At 62.2% G+C, this 23,319-nt stretch overlaps 1 protein-coding gene across 1 annotated transcript; it reads right to left on the bottom strand.

Annotated features, from left to right (window-relative positions):
- Positions 1-109: 109 nt before the first annotated feature.
- LBRM_17_1100 (conserved hypothetical protein) lies at positions 110-19,885 on the bottom strand (the record flags this gene model as incomplete). The annotated part of the gene is made up of 1 exon (XM_001563827.2): positions 110-19,885. The coding sequence occupies one exon, from the start codon at positions 19,883-19,885 to the stop codon at positions 110-112; it is 19,776 nt and encodes a 6,591-aa protein (XP_001563877.2).
- Between the last annotated feature and the right edge of the window lie 3,434 nt (positions 19,886-23,319).

Genomic DNA, 23,319 nt, shown 5'->3' with positions numbered 1-23,319 from the left:
GGCAGCTGCAGCACTGCTCTTCGCGAGAAATGCGTATACACGTGTACAGCGACACAGAAGCAAGGAACAACCACAAGGGCCCTCGCGGCCATCGCCCGTGTAAAATGCGCTACCACTGCGGTGCCCACCGCTGCCACGTGTGGGGGCACACACTGTCGACCCCAAGCAGGTGCTCCTCATCCGTGGCCGCCGCGATCATGGTGGCAACAAGCTCAAATGCAGACCCCAAGCGCGGAGCGCTGTCATCATCGTCGTCATTGCAGTCACCGGTATTGAATGCAGCGGACGCCGGAATCCTCTCCGTCCCTTCCCCCACTGCGTCGTGGCTTGCGGCCGGTATCGCTGCCTCCACAGCGTTATCTTTGTCTCGATCCTGGTACGGAGTTGCTGGTGCCATGCGCAGCCACTCCGCCTGCGTAGCCTCCCGCTGGGTGCGTAACAAGCTCAGCATGGCTACCCGCCCACTGCGCTCGGACTCTTCGTGCAGGATGAGCAGCGCATCGTACGATAGCTTCAACCGGAAAGAGCTAGAGTCAAAGCAGTGTGGCGGCGGAGGCAGCGTTACAGTGTCGGCGGCATCGCCGAGCGGCGAAGTTGGGCGAAGCTGCGCCGCTCCACGTACAGGAGAGACACCGAAGGCGGAAGAGGGTGCGGTGGAGGCTGCGGTGGTGGGGACACGGACCAGTGACTCGAGTGGCGGCGGGGCCTCGTGCTGCTTGCTTTCCGGTGCAACAGCGGCCTTTGCGTTGGCGCGTCGTAGCGTGGTGGCAGCGCTCCGCTTCGCGGCGCCTTCCGTGGTGACACCGGCGTTCGCCGATCCCGATGCACATGCAGAACCGCTCTCTGGTCGAAGTCCCGCATAACGACTCGGCAGAGCAGCGCTGACGTCACCGCTCGCGGTAGTCGAGAAGTCTGTAGGTGTACATGGCGAGAGTGACGCGCCGGTCGAGGAGGTGTGCGACGGTGACGAAGGCACGGCATGCGCTAACGCCGTCACGGGGTCGACCCCGTAGGTGGAAATGCCAGTCAAATCCCGCACGTACTGAAATATTTCGTAGAGTACGGAGCTGGCGTGGTGCTGGAAAGCGGCGTGGGGACTCTGCAAGGGGAGGCCAGCCACCAACACCGGGGTCAAGCGGAACAGCGTTGCGTCATGCGTCGGGAACGGGCTCGCGACAAGAGGGGCGATGTGAGCCGCATATGTCGGTGCTTGTTTTGCGCATACAACGCGACTCTGCCGTGGCGGCGGCTGAAGGCAGTACCGCCCCAGGGCGTGTACCGCCACATGACCATTGTAAGTGTTCACAAGCACCGTGCCACATTCGCGGGTGTGTATGTCCAGGAGGTACTCAATCACACTCCACTCGGACAGCTCTTTCGCATACGTGCGGCGCGCCTCGAGCCAGTGGCTGGCGTTGCTGCTGTCGGCGCTAAACGCATCATTCAAGGCGAGCCTACAACGAGCGCTCTCTAAGCGGAAGAGAGCGAGCCGACATTCCTGCAAGCCACGTGCCGAGACGTGAGTAGCAGGCGTGGCAGTGCCGGCCAGTCGGTGACCAGAGTGATGCTTCTTCCGGTTGAAGACAGACACCCCTGCAGGCGACGACGATGACGAAGGCGAGGGTGGCAATGATGTATTCGTCAAGGTATCCTCGCTGACTGCGACAGCTGCTAAAACAGCTGCCAGGAGACTGCGCAAGTGCGCCTCTGGGCGAGGCAGCATAGCCGCATACGCGTAGAGACGCTGCTGCAGCGAGAATGTCTCCTCTGGCGAACGGAAAGGCTGAGGCGCTGGTGCGAGCGAGGAGGCCGAAAAAGCGGATGTCGTCGTCGCCGCAGTGCCCGCCGAGGTGATGGATTGCGACACCTCCTCAGTTTGTGCCGCTGGAGCAGGCGGGGGCGGCGGAGGCGGTCGGGCGGCGAGCATGTCTTGAAGAAACACGATGAGTGGCCCAACGAAGCCGTCATCGTAGGCCGCGGCGACAAGCTGGTCAAAGCGCTCCTCATTCAGGCGGCGCCGTTGCACGAGGTCGCAGTACGTGTGTGAGTTCGTCAGTGCGGACGCCGCCTCGTCAGTCAGGGGGGCGCTCACCGGATACCCGTAGGCCCAGTTGAACGGGTAGGTACTGTCTGCCGACACGCCGGGGCGCCGGCCCGTCTCTGCGGCAATCCGAATTGCGTCCATATCGAGCGCGGGGTAGGCCTCCGCAGCCTCCTGCGCTGCCAGAGCCATCTCCCGCACGCGGAGGTGGACTGTGTAGTCGTCCATGAGGTGGTACAGTGACGGCGGCGTACGAGTTGCGTCAGACGGCTGGGCGAGTAGCAGCGCCATGTCATGCCGCCACCCCTGTGGGTCATCCGACCGCACTGCCGCAGCTGTCGCGGCTCCGAGGATAAGCGGCAACGTTCCGTGCTCTGGCAGCATCGTCATGCAATCCTGCACCGCGAGCGGCAACACAAACGGTCGCTGGAGATGTGTCAAGGGAAGGTGACCGAGGAGTAAGGAGACGACCTGCTCCATCAAGGCGTCGGGAAGCACGTACCGGCCTGCCCCAGTGTGTGCACTGGGTGTGAGGACATCGCTCGCAGCAGCGTCAGTCGAAGCAGCACCGCTTCTCCCCAATTGACCTAGCGGCACACCAGCCAAGTCCGCTGCGCCACATGACGTGTCACACTCGTGTACCTCTCCAATATTAGTAATCGTCGCTGGGGCTGCATGGCGGAAGCGGCACACCAAGCCGTCCGACAGCACCACAAAGATGACCTCCTCGTATGGGCAATGGGGGGCCGGCTGCGGGACAGCGTACCTCCGTGCATACATTATGGTGGGCACCGTCGCAGGTGCAAAGTTGACGGCGAACGTAGCGGTGCTACGCGCGGCACGCTGGCCGTGGGCAGTTGCAGCTGAAGCTGGCAGGCCGGTCGCAGACGACCGAGGCAGGGCTGCCTCTCCACTGCTACCATCGACCCCTTGCATCCCGCGGTATCCGGCCGTCTGTGTGACAGGTGCAGCGGCAGCAGGCGCATTCAGCTCGGCCGATTGCCCGCTGTGCGGGCGGCCTCGAGCCGCCGCATCTGGTCCGGCGCTGACACCGCTGGAGTAGACTTTTCCGTCACTTACACCCTCATCTCCACTGGTGTTGTTGTGTGTACTGCTGCCACCAGTGTCCCCTGACATCAACCCCACTCCAAACACGCTGGGAAGCAGCCACAATGGCACAGGCAAGGGGCAGAAACCGTCCAAGAGCAGCTCCATCTCTCCATGCGTGCCAGTCGTGCCATCGATTGTAATGCATCCCGAGGCAGCGCCTTTGCGACTGGCGGTTCTATGCAAAGTACCTCCATCACTCGCCTCCTCACGAGCGCGTTGTGCTGAAGGCGGTGCTCCCTCAGCAGCACCCAACGACGTCCACAAAGCGTCTGCACTGTCCTGCCCTGGCCCTGCCCCCATCGAGCTGCGCCTTCGTGGTGTCGCCGTTAGCACCTCCCACGACCCCTGTACAAAGTTGCGCATCTGCAAGGCCTCTTGGATGAGTCGCCGATGGCCAGGACTGGCGGCTGCCGCGTCGGCAAGTAGCGACGAGTGCACCATTCGCTCCTCCACCTCAAGCGGTCGCACCAGTGGAGACACAAGGTGGTGCGACGCCGACGCCAACGCCCTATAAGACGGGGTTGGGCCACCGAGCGGGGTCGTGTCTGCATCGGGGGTAGCGGGATGGAGGGGCAGCAACGGGGTTGACAAAGCCCTGCCGACAACTCTATGCTTCCCCTTGTGCCGTCTGTCGGCCACATCCATCACCGAAGTCGATGCCGCGCGCATCGCGATCAGACTGGGATCGCTGGCGTCACTCCTCGCCTCCCCTGGGTGGTCCATCAGCGACGACGCATCAGTGAAGGTGGTGCAGCCGACGCCACTGACTCGCTTGTCGTCGCTCTCGCTCTCCAACACTCGTGAAGAAGCGTTAAATCCTCCCCACTGCTCCTGTCGCTCACCCTCCTGTCCTTCACTCACAGAGCCAGCAAAGGCGCAGGGGAGCCGGCTCGAAACTGTCGCCATCGCTACCGTTCTCGTAGGCGCCTCTTCATTAGTGGTGACTCGGTCACTGCACGGTTGGCTGACTTGCTGCGCGAGCATGGCCTCACATCCGTGCTCGAACATTGCGATGAGTGGAAACACCAGCTGGCGCAGCATGTCGCGCGACTGCACGCACATGTCTCGAACCGCCTCGTACAGGCTGCGGTGATGAGTAGCGGCTGCGAGCAGGAACGGGGAGACGGCGGCCCACTGCACGTACGAGGCAGGGGAGAAGTCCAGGCAGGCAAAGCCACCCTGCTGTTGTTGGGTCACGGCGACAGCAGCTGTCGACTGTGGCTGCGCAGCTAACTCTGGAGAAGACCGTTCTGATGTGTTGAAACTCTTCTTGGTGGCCCTCAGGTCCCTACTGGTCTCCGTGTCCATCCCCTCCGCATCACACATGCCTGCTTGAAGCTTCTCTGTGCGCTGACTCGTAGACAAGGACCAGGAAGTAGTGGATGAGCTAATGGTGCCGCCGCCGTCGCCTCCTGTGCCATCCTCCGCCTTCCCCTCCGCTGCGTCCTTCACAGTCGTGCTGCCGGCACTCATCGAGGACGACCGTGTCGCTGACGAGGATGGAGGCAAAGAAAAGAGCGACAGACTTGAAGGCACCGCCGCCGTTTTGGCTGCCACATTTGTTGCGGCTTTTGCACTCGCTGCGGCAGCCCTCGCGTCGTCCTGTACAATGACCTCGCACATGACTGCCAGGTGCAGCGCCTTTAAGAGCAAGTGGGTCGATGGCAACGCCGTCCGGGCGTGCCCGTGGCGACGCAGCATTGTGGAGGGGAAGGGGCCGATACCGCGGCTGAAGACCGACTCTGATCGACTACGCCAGAGCTGCGCTGCAAACTGTAAGCCATGAATTGCCTTAGCGGACTGCATCAGAAAGTTCTGTTTTGTCTCCTCGTCCCCCGTCGACTTCCACTCAGCGTGAATAGCCAGACAGATGTCAAACAAGACAAGCCCAAACTCCCTCCATACGGATGGCACGTAGTGGGTGACTGCGACAGCGTGCTCGAGCAGGTAGTACTCGGCAAACAGCGCAGTCCTCCCTGCCAGGCTTTCTGGCAACAGGTAGCTTTCCTCCTTCTCCGCTGTCTCCTCCATTGGGGTAGTCGCTGCCTCCACACTCTTAGCGCGTCGCTCCCGCACCTGTGGAGTACCTCTTCTGCCTACACACGGGCTCTCTGCGGAATCGTGGGGGCAGCTCGCATCGTCGCTGGTGCGGCCCGTTGCTGCTGCGGAAGCACTGCCACTCCGGTCAGACAACGAAGGCGCAGCCGTCGCTGGAAAGTCGCTAAGCTTGTGCGTCATGGACAAGCTTGCTGGGGAATGGAACTCCACGTCAACGACCTTCTCGCTCTCGATGATATCCGCTTTGTTGCATCGAGGGGGCCTACCAACACCGATGGGGAAAGCGAGCGTGTTGGTGGAGTGCCATACCGTGTCTGACATGGCCGAATTGACAATAGCCACTGAGGGCCGGTGTGGGAGCTGCGCGCGATGCAACAGCACTTGGGTCAGGCGACGCCGGCATGCCATATTTAGCAGCAGTAAATCCACCTGGTAATGCGTCAGCGACGCACCGAGCTCCGGTACAGTGAGCATGGCACTATCCATCTCAAGCTGAGTTCGCAGCGGCGACAAGAACGCATCTGTGGCGCACCATGACGCTAAAAATGGGGAGGTGGGCGGTACCACACTCACCCGCCGCATGGCGGCGCGACGTGTCAGCCACAAGTCGTGTCGCAGCACTGTCTGCACGCAGGCATACACTTCGCGTAGGTCCTTCTCGCCAGGTAAGTTGCGAATCAGGCGGCGCAGCATCTCCAGATTTAGTTGCTGCTTGAACTCCACCGCCGCGGCCGTGAAGGACATGGCGACGGTAGGTAGACTAGCGTAGTGGTGCAGGACTTGCACAGCGCGCATGGGTTGACCCGCTTTCTCGAGTCGCTCCCCCAAGGCGAGGACGTTGTCAAGCTGCCAGGTAACAGGGGCGATGGCGCTGCGGACGGCGATGATCATAAAGCGCTGCAGAATCGTGGTGGTGTCCGAAACAGGCCTGCACGCGATGTTGCGCAGACGCCGCACCGTCGCCTCGGGAAAGAGCTTACCGTTGATCTCGCGATCCAGAGCTGGCGATCCCGAGCCGAGCCACGCCGCAGATGTGTTACCGGTCTCTGAGCTTGCTGAAACGGTAGCCATCCCCTCCTGAGCTGCCGGCACCTGCTCCAGCGCGTGCATGCCTTCCTCCAGGTCGGATAGCTGTTGGAAGATGCTGCTCCACTCGAGCTTCACGCGATCGTTATCGGTGTGGAAGACAGCGTAGGAGTCGCGTAAGCCGTCGCGGACGGCAGCCAAGGCCCGTCTTGCGCCGTCGTAATCGTGCGCCGCCACGAGCGCTGCGCCAACGAACACCTCCATCTGCCTCTGCAGGAGCGACTCACGGGTGTAATCTGCCGCTCGGAGCGCGACCGTGCCGCCAGGGGCAGACGGTAAGTCGAACAAGAGGCTGTCGTCCGGTGATCCCTGGGGGTGCCCTTCCTCCCCCACATCCTCAGACCACCCTCGAGGGCTTCCTGGCGGCTGCGGCGGCCTCTGGTCGCGTGCCGTCACGCCAGAATGTGTTGCAGACCCGCACGACTTGTGCTGGTGTCCCTGCGCAGCGTGTGGCGCACCGGTGGGCCAGGGAAGGCCACCACCGCTACCGCGGCCAAAGGCGTAGTAGGCGGCTTCCTGAACGTAGTCCCAGCGAGAAAGAGCCTGGGCTGACATCACTGCATACTGCGCTGTCATAGAACTCAGCACACATGAGCTAATCCGTTTGGCGCCATCTCGCACCACGGCTGAGCCGCTGTCGCTGTCGGACCCCTCACCGCAAGTAACTACAGGCGGAGGCGAGCTCGTCATCGATGTGGCCGTGTCGGCAGCGCCCTTGCCCTTAGCGGCATCCCAGAGTCGCAGCACCGCCTCGAAGTCGAACAGGCAGATGTGACAACGCATTGCCCCGACAATCAACCCAGCAGCAGCGGCGCTTGAGTGGTGACGAGTCGCCATGCCCTTCGACGCTAGCGCTGGCGTACCCTCCGCGGCTTCGTCCCCTTTTGCTACCGCGCCGCGGTGACTGTCACAGTGCTCGCTCGTCTGCTGCTCCTCGTACAACCGCACATACTGGAGTGCGGCTGCGCGGTGGAAGCCAAGCAGCTCCAGCGCCGACGGAGGCAGGATGTCAATGGCCGACGACAAGGGCGACTTAGCAACCGCTGCCGCAGACCTCGCAGTCTTGCAGCTGTGATGTCGCCGTCCTGGTAGCCCAACTGCCGCTGTGCCCCTGCTCCGCGACTCTGAGGTCGTCGCCGCCACCTCACTGAGCCACCGCTGGAAGCGCGGGTCTTGCACGAATAGCGTCTGCTCCGCCGCGCTGGCCAAGTCATCGGCAGACACCATGAGCAGCGCCGCACATCCCCAGGAGAAGGAGCGGGCTAAGTCCTGCTCCAGGTACAGGATGCGCAGTGGGGGGTTGAGGGAGCGATTGGCAAGCTCCGCCACGACACTGTCCGGCAGCCAGACGTCCACGACCCGCGACACCACCCCTGGCGGAAAAAATGTGTGGTGGTAGAGACGGAGGTCGTGCGCCATACGGGCCACCCCGGTGGCGACCTGCTGCGGTACAGGTGCGCGCGGGTCGGTGTGGAAGGCATAGAAGTCGCGCAGCGCCCGAAGCCACCCGACGAGCTCCGCCACAGTGCAGGACGGGAGCGTGGACAAGAGAGCCAAGGGTAGCAGCTCCGAATAGAAGGCGGTGTGGTGCTCGCGCGCAAAGGGTTCACAGGCTTGAATGCAGTAGTCTGAACTGCACTGCAGCATGTAGAGACAGAACTGCTCCCACCACGAGCGCCACTCGTGTCCGGAAAGATATCGATGAAGCTCAAAGTACGCAATGAGTGAGTTGTGGTGCGCCACCTCGCCAGCCTCGTGCGCTGACGCGATAGCCACACATGCTTCCGACATCCCACTCGCCACGCACGGGGACGTCGCTGCTGCGGTCGCTTCTTTCCTGACCTTATCAGAAACAGCCTCGGCAAACGGATAGGTCGGGGCGTCACGGCTCATGTGCGTAGTCGCAGAAGACGACTGCGCGGTTGCTGTGAAGCACACCTCTGTGTTCAGCGGTGGCGGGTGCCTAGCCATGGGCGGCGTCGAACGCGCCGCGCCGGTTGCAACTGGTAGAGCCACAGCCGATGTGCCACCCGCCTCCAAAAAGAGAGGCGAGAGAGGCTTCGGCCTCGGCGGCGGCGGCGGCACCGCTGTGACATCATTGGAAAGAACAGCGAAAGGATGGAGAGCGGCACCGGCAGCACCACCACCACCAGCAGACGGCGGCATCGTAGAGCTGTTCGGAGACGCCCTATCGTTGGTACTGACAGACGCTGCGATTGACGCGAAGCGCCATCGTGGCGGCATCCCGCCGGGCCCGCCAGCCGCTCCAGATGCCCCTCCACCAGCGCTACCGGCAGAGCCGAAGACCGAAGCAGAAAGTCCGAGCAAGCTCCTGCGGTGGCCGATCGAGGCGGCGGTGAAAGAACCCACCGTAAGCATCCCCGCACTGACTGACGGTGAAGCTGCTGGCTGCTGACCAAGGGTCACACTCGGCAAGGTGCCGCTGCTGATGGGACGGGGGTAGTACGACTGTCCTGCCGGAAACGACTGCGGATGGGGAAGCTGAAAGTATCGATATATGGGGGTTGTAAGCCTCACTCCAGTGCCGCTGCCTACCGGCGTGTGGGTAGGCAGCATCGCCTCGTTGCTGCCACGCCAGTAGGCCACCTCCATGTCTACTGATGACCCTCCGCCACCCGCGTCCAGCGAGGCGTGTGGATGGTGGCGGTGAGGACTGCAGTTCATGACGTCACTATGTCTGCTGTCGTCGCCGCTAGCCCGTCCCTCCGCGACAACGGCGCTTGCGAAGAAGCTCCCAGGGTAGAACGAGGAGCCACTGCCGCTTCCGCTGCGGAGGGCAGGCGCACCCGCGGGTACCGAGGTATTCACGTAGTTGTCGAATGAGGCACCGCCGCCTCCCATCTCGACGGGGATGGGCAGGGTGATCGTCATGGGGCTGGGGTCATGCAACGTCAACGGCGACGTCTCTGCCCCATTGGTGCTGCGTGCCGTAACGGTGCGAGGGAGGGAGTTCGGGCCACAAAAGGGCGTCGAGGAGGCCGTCCCAATCGGCAACGGGTACTGCGCCTGCGGCTGCAGCTGATAGCTGGCGTGCGGCCAGTGTGGCATCGTGCTACCATTGCTGCTTCTCGTGAGGCGTCTAGAGTGCGAATGAGTCCACATTCGCCCGTTGTCGTCTGGATCCTCATCGTGGTCTGAGAAGCCCACCGTCGTGTTCATCTCAGCTGACCGTGGTCCATCGCTGCTGCTGTCGAGGTGGTCCATGCTCGGATACGCCGTCATGGGGCGCCCTAACGCGATGTTGATCGAGTTGTCTCCGCACGAGGTAAAGGTGTTGGCCGGGATCGAGCCGGGCAAGGCTGCTGCGCTGCTGCTTTGAGCCCCTCGAACCGTCACGTGCGTACGTGAGGCACCAGCGAAGGCCATCGCAGCGACGGAGGGCATTAATGCACCTCTTTCTTCCCCGATGGTAAGAGCCGGTATGTTCTCCGAACTGACGACGCGCCTGCGACCTATGCCAAACGATCCCGACAACACGGCACCACCACTCGGCGGGGTAGCGGCGCTCTTTTCCCCAGGCGTCATTGCCGCAGCTGTTTGGGTGAGGGGAGAGCACCGGTGACGGAGAATGGCGTCGGTACTGCCCGCTTGCGTAACTTGGCCAACGGCATTATAGAGCCCCGGTCCGGACATCATAGTCGACTGTGTCGCAGCGGTGGGCGAGTTGTCGCTTTCGGTACCAACATCACTGCCAGAGCTTGTGATTGCAACTCGCTGCTGCTGCTGCTGCTGCAGAGCCCATTTAACCGCCATCCCCTCACCATGCTCAGATGTGAGTGGCATGCAGAGGTCGTAGTAGCTAGAGCAGATACAGCGCACGTACGCCACGGCAACGCTGTCAGGACCAAAGCGCTGCGCAAAGTACGTGTGCAACGTCGTCGCGAACGCAGTCGTCGACGGTGGGTGGTGCCACGCAGCCGACACAAGCAAGCACCCCAGAAGCTGTACTTCCCCCTCGGTTTCCCAGGAGGTGTGCACCGCGTCGAACGGAAAGTAGCGCCGCACCGTCACCGCACGGTCGGCGCTTTGAACCCACATGCGACTGAGAGCAGCGTTGTTGAACCACAGCGCCTCGCTTGCCGATCGCGGCACTGCGTAAAAGGCGGTCAGCGAGGGGAAGACACCAGCACTGCAGCCACTGATGTTCGCCGAGCCGCTATCCTCCTCGTGCTGCCGAGCTCGCTGCACATGTAGCTGCTCTCGCACCTCGCGTAACTTCACCTCCAGCTGCGCGCGCGCCGGCGCAGCTAGCGAGCAAACCCCGCCATCCGGACAGGCAGCAGTGCCGCTCGTTAAATCGGGCAGCCCGGACAGGCCGCTGCTGCCATCGGTTTGCGACAGCAGCGACGCGGAGTGCCGGCCCATGGCGCCCCATAACCGCAGCAGCGCCTCCTCGTGGACGGCGCTCAGTGACTCCAGGCGTGCGAGCAAGTTTTTGACGAGCTTCATGGAGATGGTGGAGAGGTTACTGTGCACCATATATTCGAGCAGCGGTGTGCAGACACACGCGTTCACGAAGGAGATCAGCTCCTCGTGCGGGTCCGCCATAAGATCAAAAACACCCGACGCCGGGGTGATACCCGTGGCTGGCCAAAAGCTGTGCAACGGGGAGAACGTCGATGCAGCGAGCGTGGCGCTGTGCTCAGCGTCTAAGCCGCTGCACTGCCCTGTGCGGCTATCCGTTGGAGCGGCTGTTGCCGTCGGCGCTGCGGTGTGCCGCACCGCGTCGCGGCGCGGCACGTGCGACGACTTCAGGCACTCCGACAAACTCAGCGCCACGAGCCGTTTCACCAGCTGTGGCACAAGTGGCTGCAACGATGTGAGGCACAGGGTCAAGGCTCGATAGACGAGCTTCAGCTGCTGACCCCACGGTGCCGACTCGTCACCATTAACAGCTACCACGTTGTGCAGCAATGGCGGTGGTGTGAGCCTCTTCAGTGGGCTGGTACTATCGTTTGCATCAGTAGCGACGCTCCCATGTCGCACAGGGTTCGTACAGCTCGCCGACGCCGAGAAGTTCTGCGATGGGTTGGCCAGAGCTGCTGGGGCCTCTGCCCCACCCTCTGTAGGAGTAACAGCGGCTCCGGCGGCTGCGCTGCTTCCCATAGCACCATTCAATGCATTAGCGGCAGCCGGCGCATTGTCTGGAGGCCCCTCATGGGCGTGGCCATGCGTCACCACCAGCGTGTCGTACTGAATCAGCGCCTCTAGCAGCGATGGGATCCACACGTCGCAGTCATCGCGCAGCAAGTCCGGCACTGCCCAACACAGGGCATCAAGCACCTCACAGCACTGTACAAGGCTGCGCGGCGACATCGTCTTCCAGCTGCGGCGTAGAAACACATTTAGCAGCGGGTACATCGGACCAATGCGGCGGCCGGCGACAAGGACCAGGTCGAACAGGCTCCGCAAGAAGAGCAGCCGTATCGCCTCAGAGGAGTCGCTGATCTGCGCTGCCTCCGTGAGCCACACTGCCGTCGCCGCACCCTCCCCGCGGTCCGTTCCGGTGGCGATGCTCGAATGAGGTTTGTGCGCCGGCACGCCATACGCTGTCTCGATGTCGCGCGACCGCGTCTGCTGCTTCTCGAGGAGGTCGATTACAAGCGTCAGCACCGTCGGCAGGTAGAGCTCGAGATGGTGAATGGCCACGGTGTTTGTCAAGATATTCATGATGGTGGCCAGACACGCGCACAGGCCTCCTTGTGTCTGGCTCATCGTCCCATTCACGTATGCAGAGACAGTGCACAGTAGCGCCCGCAGAACCGCGTCGCACCACACCTGCGCCGTGAACGGTGCAAAGCGGTCGGCCTTCTGCAGCTGCGCGAGCGCCTCGGCAGCGCTGTCGGCCCTCTCGTCTCTGTCGAGCCACTGTGAGCGGGCGGCTCGGCCACAACCCAGCACACCAGTCGACGAGGAGAGCGGTGGTAAGGCGTAACGGTTCTGCGGTCGTCGCAGTAGCGCTGGTGCGCGCGGCGCCGCATCCGCGTCCCAGGGCTCAATGCCGCTGATTGTGCCTAGAAGCTGCAGCACAGCCATGGTGAACTCCTTCATAACAGATGGCTTGCGATACAGCAGCGAGTGCAGGTACTCCACCACCTTCGGTAGGATTTGTGACGAGCAGCGCGCTGAGCCGGTGAACTGCTGCAGCAGGCTCTGCAGTGCTGCCACCGTCGCCAGCAGCCGTGCGGTGTCGCCGTCGCTGTCGATCAGCTGCTGCGCAACGAGGTCGAAAAAGGGAGAAAAGAGCGCTGACTGCTCCTCGGTGCTGTCCTCACGCAAGGCGACGAGGAAATGCAACGCCCGCAACACCGATCCGCGCGGTGACGACGCACTGCGCAGCACCGACGACACGATCGACAGCAGCTGCGGCAAGTAGAGATGCGTTGACTGCTTCATCCGGGAGGAAACCTGAGATAACACGAAGAGCGCGTCCTCATGGATGAACCCGGATGGGGTTGTCTGCAGGGGCGCCACGGCTGGCTTTGCACGCGTGGAAGGAGCTGCCAACCGCGCAATGCTACTCGTCAAGTCATCGGTGTATTGGATCAGCACCTGGCGAAGGCGGGGAAAGATAGAGGGCGGGTTCAGCGGCGCCAGGGCGCAGAGCAGCTGGGCCGCTTTGCTTCGATTGGGCATGTAGCCATCCCACAGCACAACGAACAGCTGATGCACGAAGGGCTCGTGGGGATAGAGGAGAGGATAAGTCTCCGGCGAGAGACTCTCAAGGGCACACTTCCGGATGAGCGGCTCCGGATCGCACACAGCGAGCTCCACCAAGTGGTGCACCACCTCTCGCAGAGCGTTCACGTGTGTGCGTCCATGATGCTGCACAGTGCCCATTGACATCGTTAGCGCTCGCGTTGTGGCAATGGGGGCTGCCACCGCCGCCGCTCCCTCGTCCAACGTCGACGGGCTGCCACTCCAAAGGCCCGCTGCTGTCTGAGAAGGCAGCGCATGATAGGGCTTGCAGGCCTGTCCTGTCTGTGTCACAGCCGGCGCGCTAAGGGTTGTGAGACACTGCAGCGCGGCTGCCCCGTGTACACAACCCTTGGCGACGCCCCCACCGCTTGCGGTAGTGCGCGGGTCACGTACTGCAGCACGAGTGACGGCAGCCGACACGCTTCCGCGGTACGACGTCAGTGCTGTCGACGGAGCTGCAGCAGTATCGCCCGCGCTGACGGCCGGCGTGGCGGCGTGGTGATGCAGCACTGCCTGGTTCGGCGAGCGCCAGCAGTCCGACAGCAACCAGCGCATGCAGCACTGCATACACGCCAGCCGCAGCTGCGCATCTGGGTGCCGCAGGTACGGAAGGCACACCTCCAGGAAGAAGAGGGTGGTGCCCTCCCAGCTGCTGGAAAAAAGACTCATCGCACGGAAGCAGTGGTACTTGATGAGGCGCGTCTGCACTGCCTGCCGGCGCCGTGCAGCTCGCACCGACGCCGCAGGGAGGCGCAGTTGCCCTACATTCGTTGAAGAGAAAGGGAAGAAGAGTTGGAAGTTCATCGGACTCCTCCACATCGGATGGGCCGCTCCCCCGGCGGCGCGACGCGAGGAGAGGCAGGGTAGCAATCCTTGAGACGCTGCTGCTGCTGCAGATACTGGGAGAGATGTAGGCGACTGCGCTGCACCCCGAGTCGCCTCAACTGGCTTGCTCGTAACGACCCCCTCCTCGCGAGTCCCTCGCTGGACCTCTTCGGGCTGAGCTTGCGGTGGTCCTCGACGAGAGTAATGAGCCTGCCTTACACCACCCGCCTCTGTCTCCCGCGACGCCGTTCTCGCCGTGGCGTTGTCGGCACAGTCGTTGTCTCCGTCACTGAGCCCGTCGTCTGGGGCTGTCAGCACGACGGCCATGGCCCGCGCCAGCTCGGACTGGCACACGCGGGAGAGGGGCGGGTACACAGCACAGATGCACAATGCTGTAGTGACGGATGCCATCGAGAAGGGTCGTCGCAGTCCCAGCTGCGCCAGCCGCAACACCAGTGGGTAGCACCGCCGTGCACACGCATCATCGGGCATGTTGTGCGAAAGGAGAACTAGCGCCGGCATTGCGAGGCGCTGATACATGGATCGGGCGGTGATCAGACGCATTCGCTGGATAATGGCCTCGTCCTCCACAGCAGCGGTAGCGACAGGAGATAAGGGCAGCGAACTAGACCGCTGGCGCTGCGGTACCAGGGACTGCACTGCAGCCGCTCGGGCACCGCCGTTGAAGTACGCTCCCACCGCTGCGGAGGAGAGGGGCATGGAAAGCCACAGCTGAGGCTCCTCGACGGCGGAGTTATGCAGCAGCAATGTACGGTGGAGTAATGGGTAAAGCCTCTGGCGTACGATACGCTCGTACACAGCAGGATAGCGCCCCGCCACGGTGGTTGTGAAAAGAACTGCGTTCAGCAACTCTGTTCCGTCCATGCGGGCGCTATCCTCTGCCTGCCATGCCGAAAAAGGCGAGGCACATGGCGTTAAGGGAGTAGGTGTGGTGGCTACAGCAGCAGTGGTAGCAGCTGACGCTGCCACCTGCGGCGATGCTGGCGGTAACTCAGGGCCATGGAGAGAGCCGCCGATGGGTAATGAACGTGGGGCAACGTCACACTTGAGCGATGCTGAGGAAGAGGGCGGAGGGGTGCCTAAGTTTGCGTTCGATATCGCTTCTGTATGTGCGCCGCCATGACTATTGGCCCCGAGGCGGTAGCTGCCATCAAGTAATTCCTTCGACAAGGACTTTACTGCTTGGATGGCACGGTTCACGAGCACTTGCGTCGCCACCGTCACAACGCTGGCGGAGAGCGCGCCCACGTAGTACTGCGATAGGAGTGGCACCACGCTGGTGAGGAGGACTTCTGTTTCCTTGCTTACTGCCACGGAGCCTGTGTGCCTCGTTGCCCCCCTCGCACCGTCTGGTGTCGACGACAGTGCGGTAGAGCCTGCGGCGTCCCAGCATGGACGCACACAGCGCTCCAACACTCGTGCCGCGACCCGAGAGGGCAAGAAAAAATCGAGAGACGGCGTCTGCGCGGCTGCTCCTTCCGCGTACAGCTGAACATTCGCCGTACCAGAAGATACAGCAGGCGTCGGTGCTGCCATCGGGACCAGCGGCGTATTGTCACAACCGCGCGCGCCCACCAGTGGGTCCGAACGGTCAGTGGCGCTAATGTCCGCCGCGGCTGTAGGGGAAACACGTGGCCTGCACGACTCCGTTGTCGGCGTCGGCATGGTAGTGGGGAGTCCGCTCTGGCGTCTTGATGCCGTCGCTGACGCCGCAAGGCTGGCTGCGCCCTGCAGGCCTCCACCCATCCAGTGACTGTCATGAAAGAAGACGGAGTCCGGTGTTGGTGCTGCGGTGGATGCAGCCCGTGACACCCCTGGTGGTGTCACACCACCCGCACTCGTGTGGTCGCCATCGCTGCCACCCGCTGCAGCTGTGGCTGATGGAGCATGTCCCACATAGAGTGACGGCCCTGCTCTTGGCCCCAGTAGCGGCGACACCGCAAGCAGTGTCGCCGTGTCGGTAACCAGAGCGGGAGTGGCAGTCGAAACCTCACCCCCTGCCGCCCTTGTCGCGGTACCTGAGGCCACCGAGAGAGAGGGCGCCACACCCGCCACAGGAGGTACGAAGACGTTTGTCGCAGCGCTCTCCACACTCTGCCACTCGGGGTCCGCATCGGTGGCGGTTGATGCCAGCAGCATTCCTCGGCGCCGCGGCGCCCCGGTGCGGGTAGCGAGAGCAGCCATCGTCGCTGACAACATCGATACCGACTTGTCCAGATCACCTGTAGAGGCCCCAATGGCTCCACTGGCGGCGCTGACACCACATGGCATCGCTGCCGAGCCACCAGCCACTGGTGGCAGGTGCGGCAGCGAGGCTGGCTCGGCAAGAGAGTCTCGACGACCCGCCTGGACGCCAGAGTCCGCAACCGTGACGAGGCTATCCAGCGTCAAGAGTGGAAGAACAACACCCTCGGTGAATGAGTCAGCGTCGCCCAGTCCGATTCCACACGACGCGAGGTCAATGTGGCGCGGTATGGGTGCCACGCCGGATGGGAGGGTGGAGGCCTCGGCGGGGTTGAAGCTAAGTGAGGCCTCAGTCACCGTAGTCGTTGCGTTCGACTGCCGCAATGCGTGGCTCCCCACTTGGTCAGAAGTCGTTTCCTCTGAGAAACCTGCAATACGCCACGCACACAGAAATGCTCCCAGAGTGAGCGTTGACGCCGCCACAGTGGCCTCTAACGTCTGGGGCCGGCCAGCAGCACGGAGAGCGCGCGCCAGCGGTAATGTCCAGAGCGCGTCCCGGCTGAGTATCGCGCCATCGAGGGGAACGTCGTCCCACAGCACGTCGCTGAACGCTGACGGCGACTCCAGCCCCAGCGTCGTGGCCGCGGCAGCTGCGGCGCTGAAGTTGCGTCGCTGGTGTCGACGCTGCGCCCACGACGCCGGATGTAGCAGTGGTGAACTGGTTGCACTGGGCTGCCTAAGTGCGTGCAACGGTGACGACATGGTAGCACAACCTCCGCCTGCGGTAGCGATCGTGACGGCGGCCTGGAGAGCAATCTGGGAAGAGGGTGAGCTGCTGCTCTGCGCGAGCCCGTGACAGCCAGCAGCTGTCGAGGCTGTTGAGAGCTGCACATGCTGCGACCCACTGCCCATCAAGCGCACAGCCGCCTCCGCGTGCTCTACCGAGTCAGTTTCCATCGACTCACAGAAAACGTCGTCGACCACTTCAATCAGCAGAGGCGGCGACGGGCGGCTGTGCGTGGCTAGGGGGCGCCCTGACGCCGTCCCTCCAGGGAGATCCGAAGCGGGTGGCGCAAACGGCCCCCCCGACGCACCACCGAGTCCATTGCATGTCGCCCCAGCAGCTTCAACCGCGTCGCGGCGGCCGTCGACAGTCGCAATAGTGGCAAGCGCTGGTGACAGCGACGTCACCAATGTTGAATGGGCGAGGCGCCGTGCAGCACGCTTCACAGAGCTCCACATCGACTTTGCGGTGGTGCGGTAGGAGAACGTTGGCGTCCGTACAGCCGGTGATGCGGATGTGGTAGCTACCGTTTGCAGCGCCGATAGGCTGGTCTCGGTTGGGTCGACAGAGACACAAGCAGTCGTCGCCACCGAGGCCGCACCAGCTCCAGGCAAGCGATGCGGCGGCTGTAGTGTCGCCGTGGTGTTGAGATTGAGAAGGCTGCTACTGCTGTTGTTGCTCACCTTAGCACCAGAATGGTGGCTCACCTCCGGCGAAACAGCGGCCTCACCGGGCCACACGGGGATTAGCGGAGAGAGACAAAGTTGCGGTTGCGGCTGCGGGCCTGCGAAAAAGATGTTCACAGCGTTGGCAATGACGTTCTGCACGAGCAGCACCATGTGCAGCTCCAGGGCGACTGTGAAGAGATCTTGCATGGCGTTAGCGGCGAGGTCGCGCAACACTCGTCGTGGTGGCAGAACGGTGTCGTCAATAGTGTAAAATTCCATCAGAATCAGCCAAACTGCGAGCAGGAAGGTGGGCAAGCGGCCTTGCAGAAGAGACCTGTGCTGCAGCAGCACCGCCGCCGTGAGATTGTACAGAGTACTGTTTTCCATGGCCAGCGCCAACACCGCTCGCAGCATGAGCAGCCCTGAGACGTACTCGGCGTACGTGCGCCCATAACAGAGGTACGTCTCTATCAGCGCCAGAAGCTCGTGTGTCATGTGCGTATAGTCCGCTGCCCCTGCGCCGACACTCGGTCGGTATAGGGAGCGCCATGCCTCCATCGCCAGCATGACAATGCTAAAGCGCGGGGACGGAAGGAAGAGGCGAATCTGGTTGAAGAATGCTAGTACACGGTCACTGTCCGTCATGCCAGGGAAGCGGTAGGGGGCGGTGGCCATGATATAGTGCAGCGCCACATCCCGCTCCCCACGCGCGATGAAGGCTTGAATGGTATGCTGGACGTGATGCAGCAGTGCCGCCCTGGAGACAAGCCCTGTCCCTGCGGCTGCGTCGTACACCGTGGCCGATGTCGTGGTCACCGCAGACGTCGGTGACGACGACGGCAGTGAGGGGACCGGCAGCCCCGCTGCAGCGGCGTCTCGTGCCGTGGGGATTGTGGTGGCCGACCCAGGAAACGCCATCGCCGCTGCCGCTCGCTCTTCCATGGCGCGTAAGGGAAGCGAAGGAAACACTGTCGTATCGGGGCGCATGCTTCCACCGCTGCTTAACCAGCCGGGGCTCACAGCCGGAGTTGTCGACGTCGATGTTGCACCGATGCTCCCAGAGAGGTTCATAGTGGTTGGCCATCCACCGCCACGACCCCCAGTGCCGTAGTAGCCCATGCCAATGAAGGTGACGGGGTCATGATAGCCCTCCGCGACGTGGCCTGTGGCGCCTGGCGAAGCTGCTGGCATGCCTGCCGAAGACCCTTCCGTGCGCCGGCTGCGAGGGTGGCTCACGCTCGCAGTGCCTCCGCCGCCGATGCTTGTCGCTGCTGCAATATTGGCAGCCCCATCGCTGGCGCTGACCACGTCGGCGCTGCCCTGCCGCTGGTCACGCTGCTGTTGCTGCTGAAGCACCTCGGCCGAAATTGCGTCAAGACCAGCGCGGTACCGCACCGGTAGCTGCTCATAAAACCGCTGCGCACAGTGCACAGGCAGAGTGCGGTAGTTGGCGAACACGTTGTGGCGCACGGCGAGACAGAAACCCCTCAAGTCGATCGGCGGCGGCGCGGAGGCCACCGCGGCCTCGGCGGTGCTGGCAGCGTGCCCCTCTGGCCCATCCTCCATCCCTTGCAACGCCGCAGCCGCGGCCGAGGCAGAGCCGCCTGGCCCTGCTGCGTCAAGGGAGCTGCGCAACGGGCCGCTACGCTGCTGCGCAGCGGACTGATGAGTCATTGCTGCACCACCGCCGCCGGCGTCACACAGAGGTGTCGTCAAAGACGTCAGATATAACGAGGAGGCCGTTGCCGCTGTTGAGGAAGTGGGCGAGCCTGTGTCAATGTTGCCTGGGTTCGCTGATCTCATCGCCGCTGCTGCGGTCTCCTTGTCACCGCCTGAGTGGAGATGCGAACCATGAGGAGCGGCACGAGAGCAGTCACGGCCCTGCGCAGATATCCCAACGTCGCTGCCGGCCACCGCGCCTACCATCGCACATCCTGTGACAGCGCCTGCAAACACAGGCGTGGAAGCGTACGCACGGTGGCGGCACATCGGGCTCTGCGCGCCACTGCTCGACCTCATAAGCACATGAAGGGACCTACTTTGGTGAGCGCTAAGCACGTAGTCGCGCTGAAGGATCACCGCACGACTCAGCCCGTTGGAAGGCCCCGACAGGTCCCCTGCCAAAGTGTGCTCGAAAGCCTCCACAGCAGATGCGACCTCGTCAAGACGACGGCGGTCCAGCAGCCCAGCAACATAGCGCAACATCTCTTCATCCTCCAAGAAGTGCATCAACGGCGACACGAGAAGGTCACCGTCTGCCTCGGTTACTAGCGTGGTGGCGAAATCAGCGTGGGCGGAGTGCAGACCCCCTCCCGCACCGACAACATCCTCACCGTCCAGCACGCTCCCTCCAGCCGGGACGCCGCCGCCACTGCGATCGTGTCTCATGGAGGTCTCAGTAGAGCCCCCGCGGCCTAAAGAGAAAGGCCCCCCCACCGGTGACATGGATCCAGCAGTGCCGCACGGGGCGCCGCGGTGGCCCGCGGCACTGACACGCAGGGAAGTATGATGCGATCCAACCATGGTCGCCCCCCCGCTTGCCGCTTCTCTCTCAGCCACTCCACCTCTCGTGCTCATAAGCCAGGGGCGCGCTTCAGTACTCCACGTTGGCAACGACGGCAATGCAGCCTCGGCACCAAAGGCCTCTGCACCGACCCCCGCGCTCGGCAGCGTTGGTGATGATGGGGAGCCCAAGGTGGTGTCTTCCAGCGCTCGCCTCGCCCTTGCGAGGGCAGTCCAACTTCGAGGCCCACCGCTGCTGCTGCTAGGTGAGACCGAAAAGGTAGACCATCGCGACGCCATTGGCGACGTAGGTGAGCCAGGCGACAGAGGCGGCGTCAAGGTGATGGTGGAAGAACATGAAGAGAAGCGCCGCCCAGTTGCAGCCGCAGGGTAAAGGTGCCCTCCTTCGCCGGCTCCACCACCGCAACGTATGGTTGCCATCAGCCTGGACCCATCCAGTGGGCCGCCAGTGCTTCTATGGACACATGCGGCCTCTGCGGCAAGCGCAGTGGAGCTCGTCAGCTCCTGTGCTGGCCGTATGGCGCCATACGTCGACTCATCCTGCACGGCTGGGAGGTTGAAAAAGTGAGTCGTAATGTGCTCAAGGCGCGACGTCATAATGCTGAGAAAGAGATAGATGGCGGTGCTGAGGAGAGTATCCTACGGGGGATCACCATATGCGAGAGTCACAGCACCGTGAAAAGCGTCGCGCACGCACGCGCTTCGCGGTAACCACAGGAGAAGGCGAAGAAAAAAAACGACGAGGACGGGGGGTGCGATTAAATCAAAGGGTCGCCTGCCGAGCACCGAGAGACAAAAAGAGGGGAGTAAACGGAAAAGAGAAGAGAGAAATGCTGCCAACGGCAACACTGGTGACACGCGTCAGCCGGTGCACCACCGGATGCCCCCGTAAGGCTGCGAGGCTCAGCGAAACAACAAAACAGACAAAAACAAACCCAAAAAAAAGGGGGGGTGTCGGGAGGACTCACAAGACCGGGGCGAAGGGGGGCGAACTGAGAAAAGGGAAGAACAAAAAAGGCGAAAGGGAAAGAGGCCACACACACACACACACACACCACGTCACGAGCAGCAGCAGCAGCAAACCAGAGAGAGAGAGAGAGACGCGCAGTGCGTCGTAGCGAGCAGTCGATACAACACACGGGCAGAGGTACTCACAAGAAGAGTGATGAACATAATACGATATCGTTATGTGGATAAGACCCGTGCTCTGCCAGTGGAGCAGGTGAGTTTCTGCCAAGAGAGCTTAACCCTATAGGGTTGTGTGAGGTGTGTATACCCTGTGCGACTGCCCGTTCCCACTAGCGGTTTTTCTTCTATATCCATCGGCCGGTGCGTGCGATCGTCTTAGGGCGGCGAGACTCACTGACACCATCACAGACACGCGTACAATAAAAAAAAAAATTCTCGAGAACCCAAACGCAGCGAGAAAGAGGGGATGATGGCAATGAAGTGGCTAATGCAGTGACGCTACAAAGATGTGGAGCAAGGGAGAGGGGGGGGTCTGTGGTGGAGAGTAAACGGGCTAACGCAAGAAGAGTTTACTCACTGAAAGCACAGATGCGACGCACTGTTATGGTCGGGATGAGAATGCAGGCGTGCGTGTAGAGGAGAGCCGCGCCGGAGTAAGCGCCGAGGAGAACAGGGAGGAAGACAGCAACGAAAGAAAAAATGAGAGTCGAGAAAGTGAGGACATAGCAGGGATCCTTTGGAGAAGGGAATGTGGTGCTGCAGACACAGCAGCGCTCGTCTTTCGTGTTTCGCTCTTTTTCTGCTCCCTCCATCATCACACACTCACACACACACACACACACACACACACACACACACACACACACACACACACACAAGAAGAGCGGTATTCTGTGTAGAAGCGACGCGTCAGGAGAATCGAGCGGAGTGAGGGAGGGAGATGGGGCCATCATTACCATCAGCACTGCAGTATTGATCGTGCTCCTGGAACTGCACAAGTCTGAGTGTCATCGCCTTAGTAAGAGAAGGCAAGGGTCCGCCGCCGCCGCCCCCCCCCTGCCGGAGTCGCGTTTCGGTTTCGGTCCTGGAAGTAGGGGAGGCGTGATGCAGCTGTCCGCGCACGCATTGCTCTGTGCGTGAGAGGTTGTGTGAGAGCGATGATGCGGAGGATAAAAGGAGTAGGCGGGGAGTTGTGCAAGAGAGGGAAAGAGGCAGACGAGCAAACACTGAATTGGCCAGAGGCTCTCTTATGCGCCTCCGCCTACATTCGTCCTCTTTCTGTACGGTCCGCCTTTACTTCGCCGTCACTGGCCATGGGAGGTTCATGCTCGACTGGATCTTGGCGATAGAGAGCCCCTGCGACTCCACGTACTCCTCCAACGCACTCGCCTCATCCGCGTAGCGCGCCACAGCCTCGCAGGTATGCTGGAACTTCAGTGAGTCGACAGCAACAAGGAAGGCGTTGTGCCGTGCACACACGAGCACCGCGCAGAGTGCACCAATGGTGAAGTACTTGCCAAAGGCGGCTACTCGGACCCCGCTCATGCTGCCTACCCCCACGTCCCTATAGAGATGATGTCCCTACTCCCGTGCACACTGGCTGTGCTTTTTCTTGCACGTGTCTTCTGAGGTATGGCCGGTGATGTGTTCTGGATGTCGTCGTGTAGGCGTCCGTAGACGCAGCACAGAGCGAAAAGGGGAGGGGAGGGGGGGCGTTACGCTTGAAGTTTTTGGGGGGCCGCTGCAGCCAAAGCGATGTGGAGAAGGAAGGCAGCAAAGAGCAAACGAAGAGCTGAAGAATCGTGAGAGGAGCACCAACTACCGCATCAGAGGCGCACGCCTGAGCGTGGATATGTATCCCTTGCTTACTCGCGGATTGCCGCTGGTAAGCACCGTACAACCCTCACACCGAAGCAAGCCGTTAACCCTAGAGCGGGGGACAGAAAAGCAAATGGGGCGGGGCGGGGTAGCAAGAGAATGGGGTATGCCTGGTTCGGCCCATATTACCCGTGTATGGGTGTGCGTGCACATCTGCCGCTCCATCCTGAGTCATGTAACCCAGCGTGTGGAACGAGAACCGACGGCGCAGCTTACACCCTCTCCCTCTTACTATCCCGCCCCGCCTCGCGCACAACCATGCACAAGTGGTGCATTGATGCACCTCCCCCCTCTCCCTACATCTGTGCCCCCCATCTCCCCTTGTCCGTCGTAAGGAAGGAGAAGAGAGAGTAGGCACAGGAGCAGTGCCGTCACACAGACAGAGCACATGTGGGGAGACAAACACACAGTCTCTTGCGCACCAGTGGTGGAATGAAGGGAGGAAGAAGGTG

The sequence above is a fragment of the Leishmania braziliensis genome, chromosome 17 (assembly GCF_000002845.2).
Source record: "Leishmania braziliensis MHOM/BR/75/M2904 complete genome, chromosome 17".
Lineage (NCBI taxonomy): Eukaryota > Euglenozoa > Kinetoplastea > Trypanosomatida > Trypanosomatidae > Leishmania > Leishmania braziliensis.
This window is presented reverse-complemented; position numbering and strand designations above follow the sequence as displayed.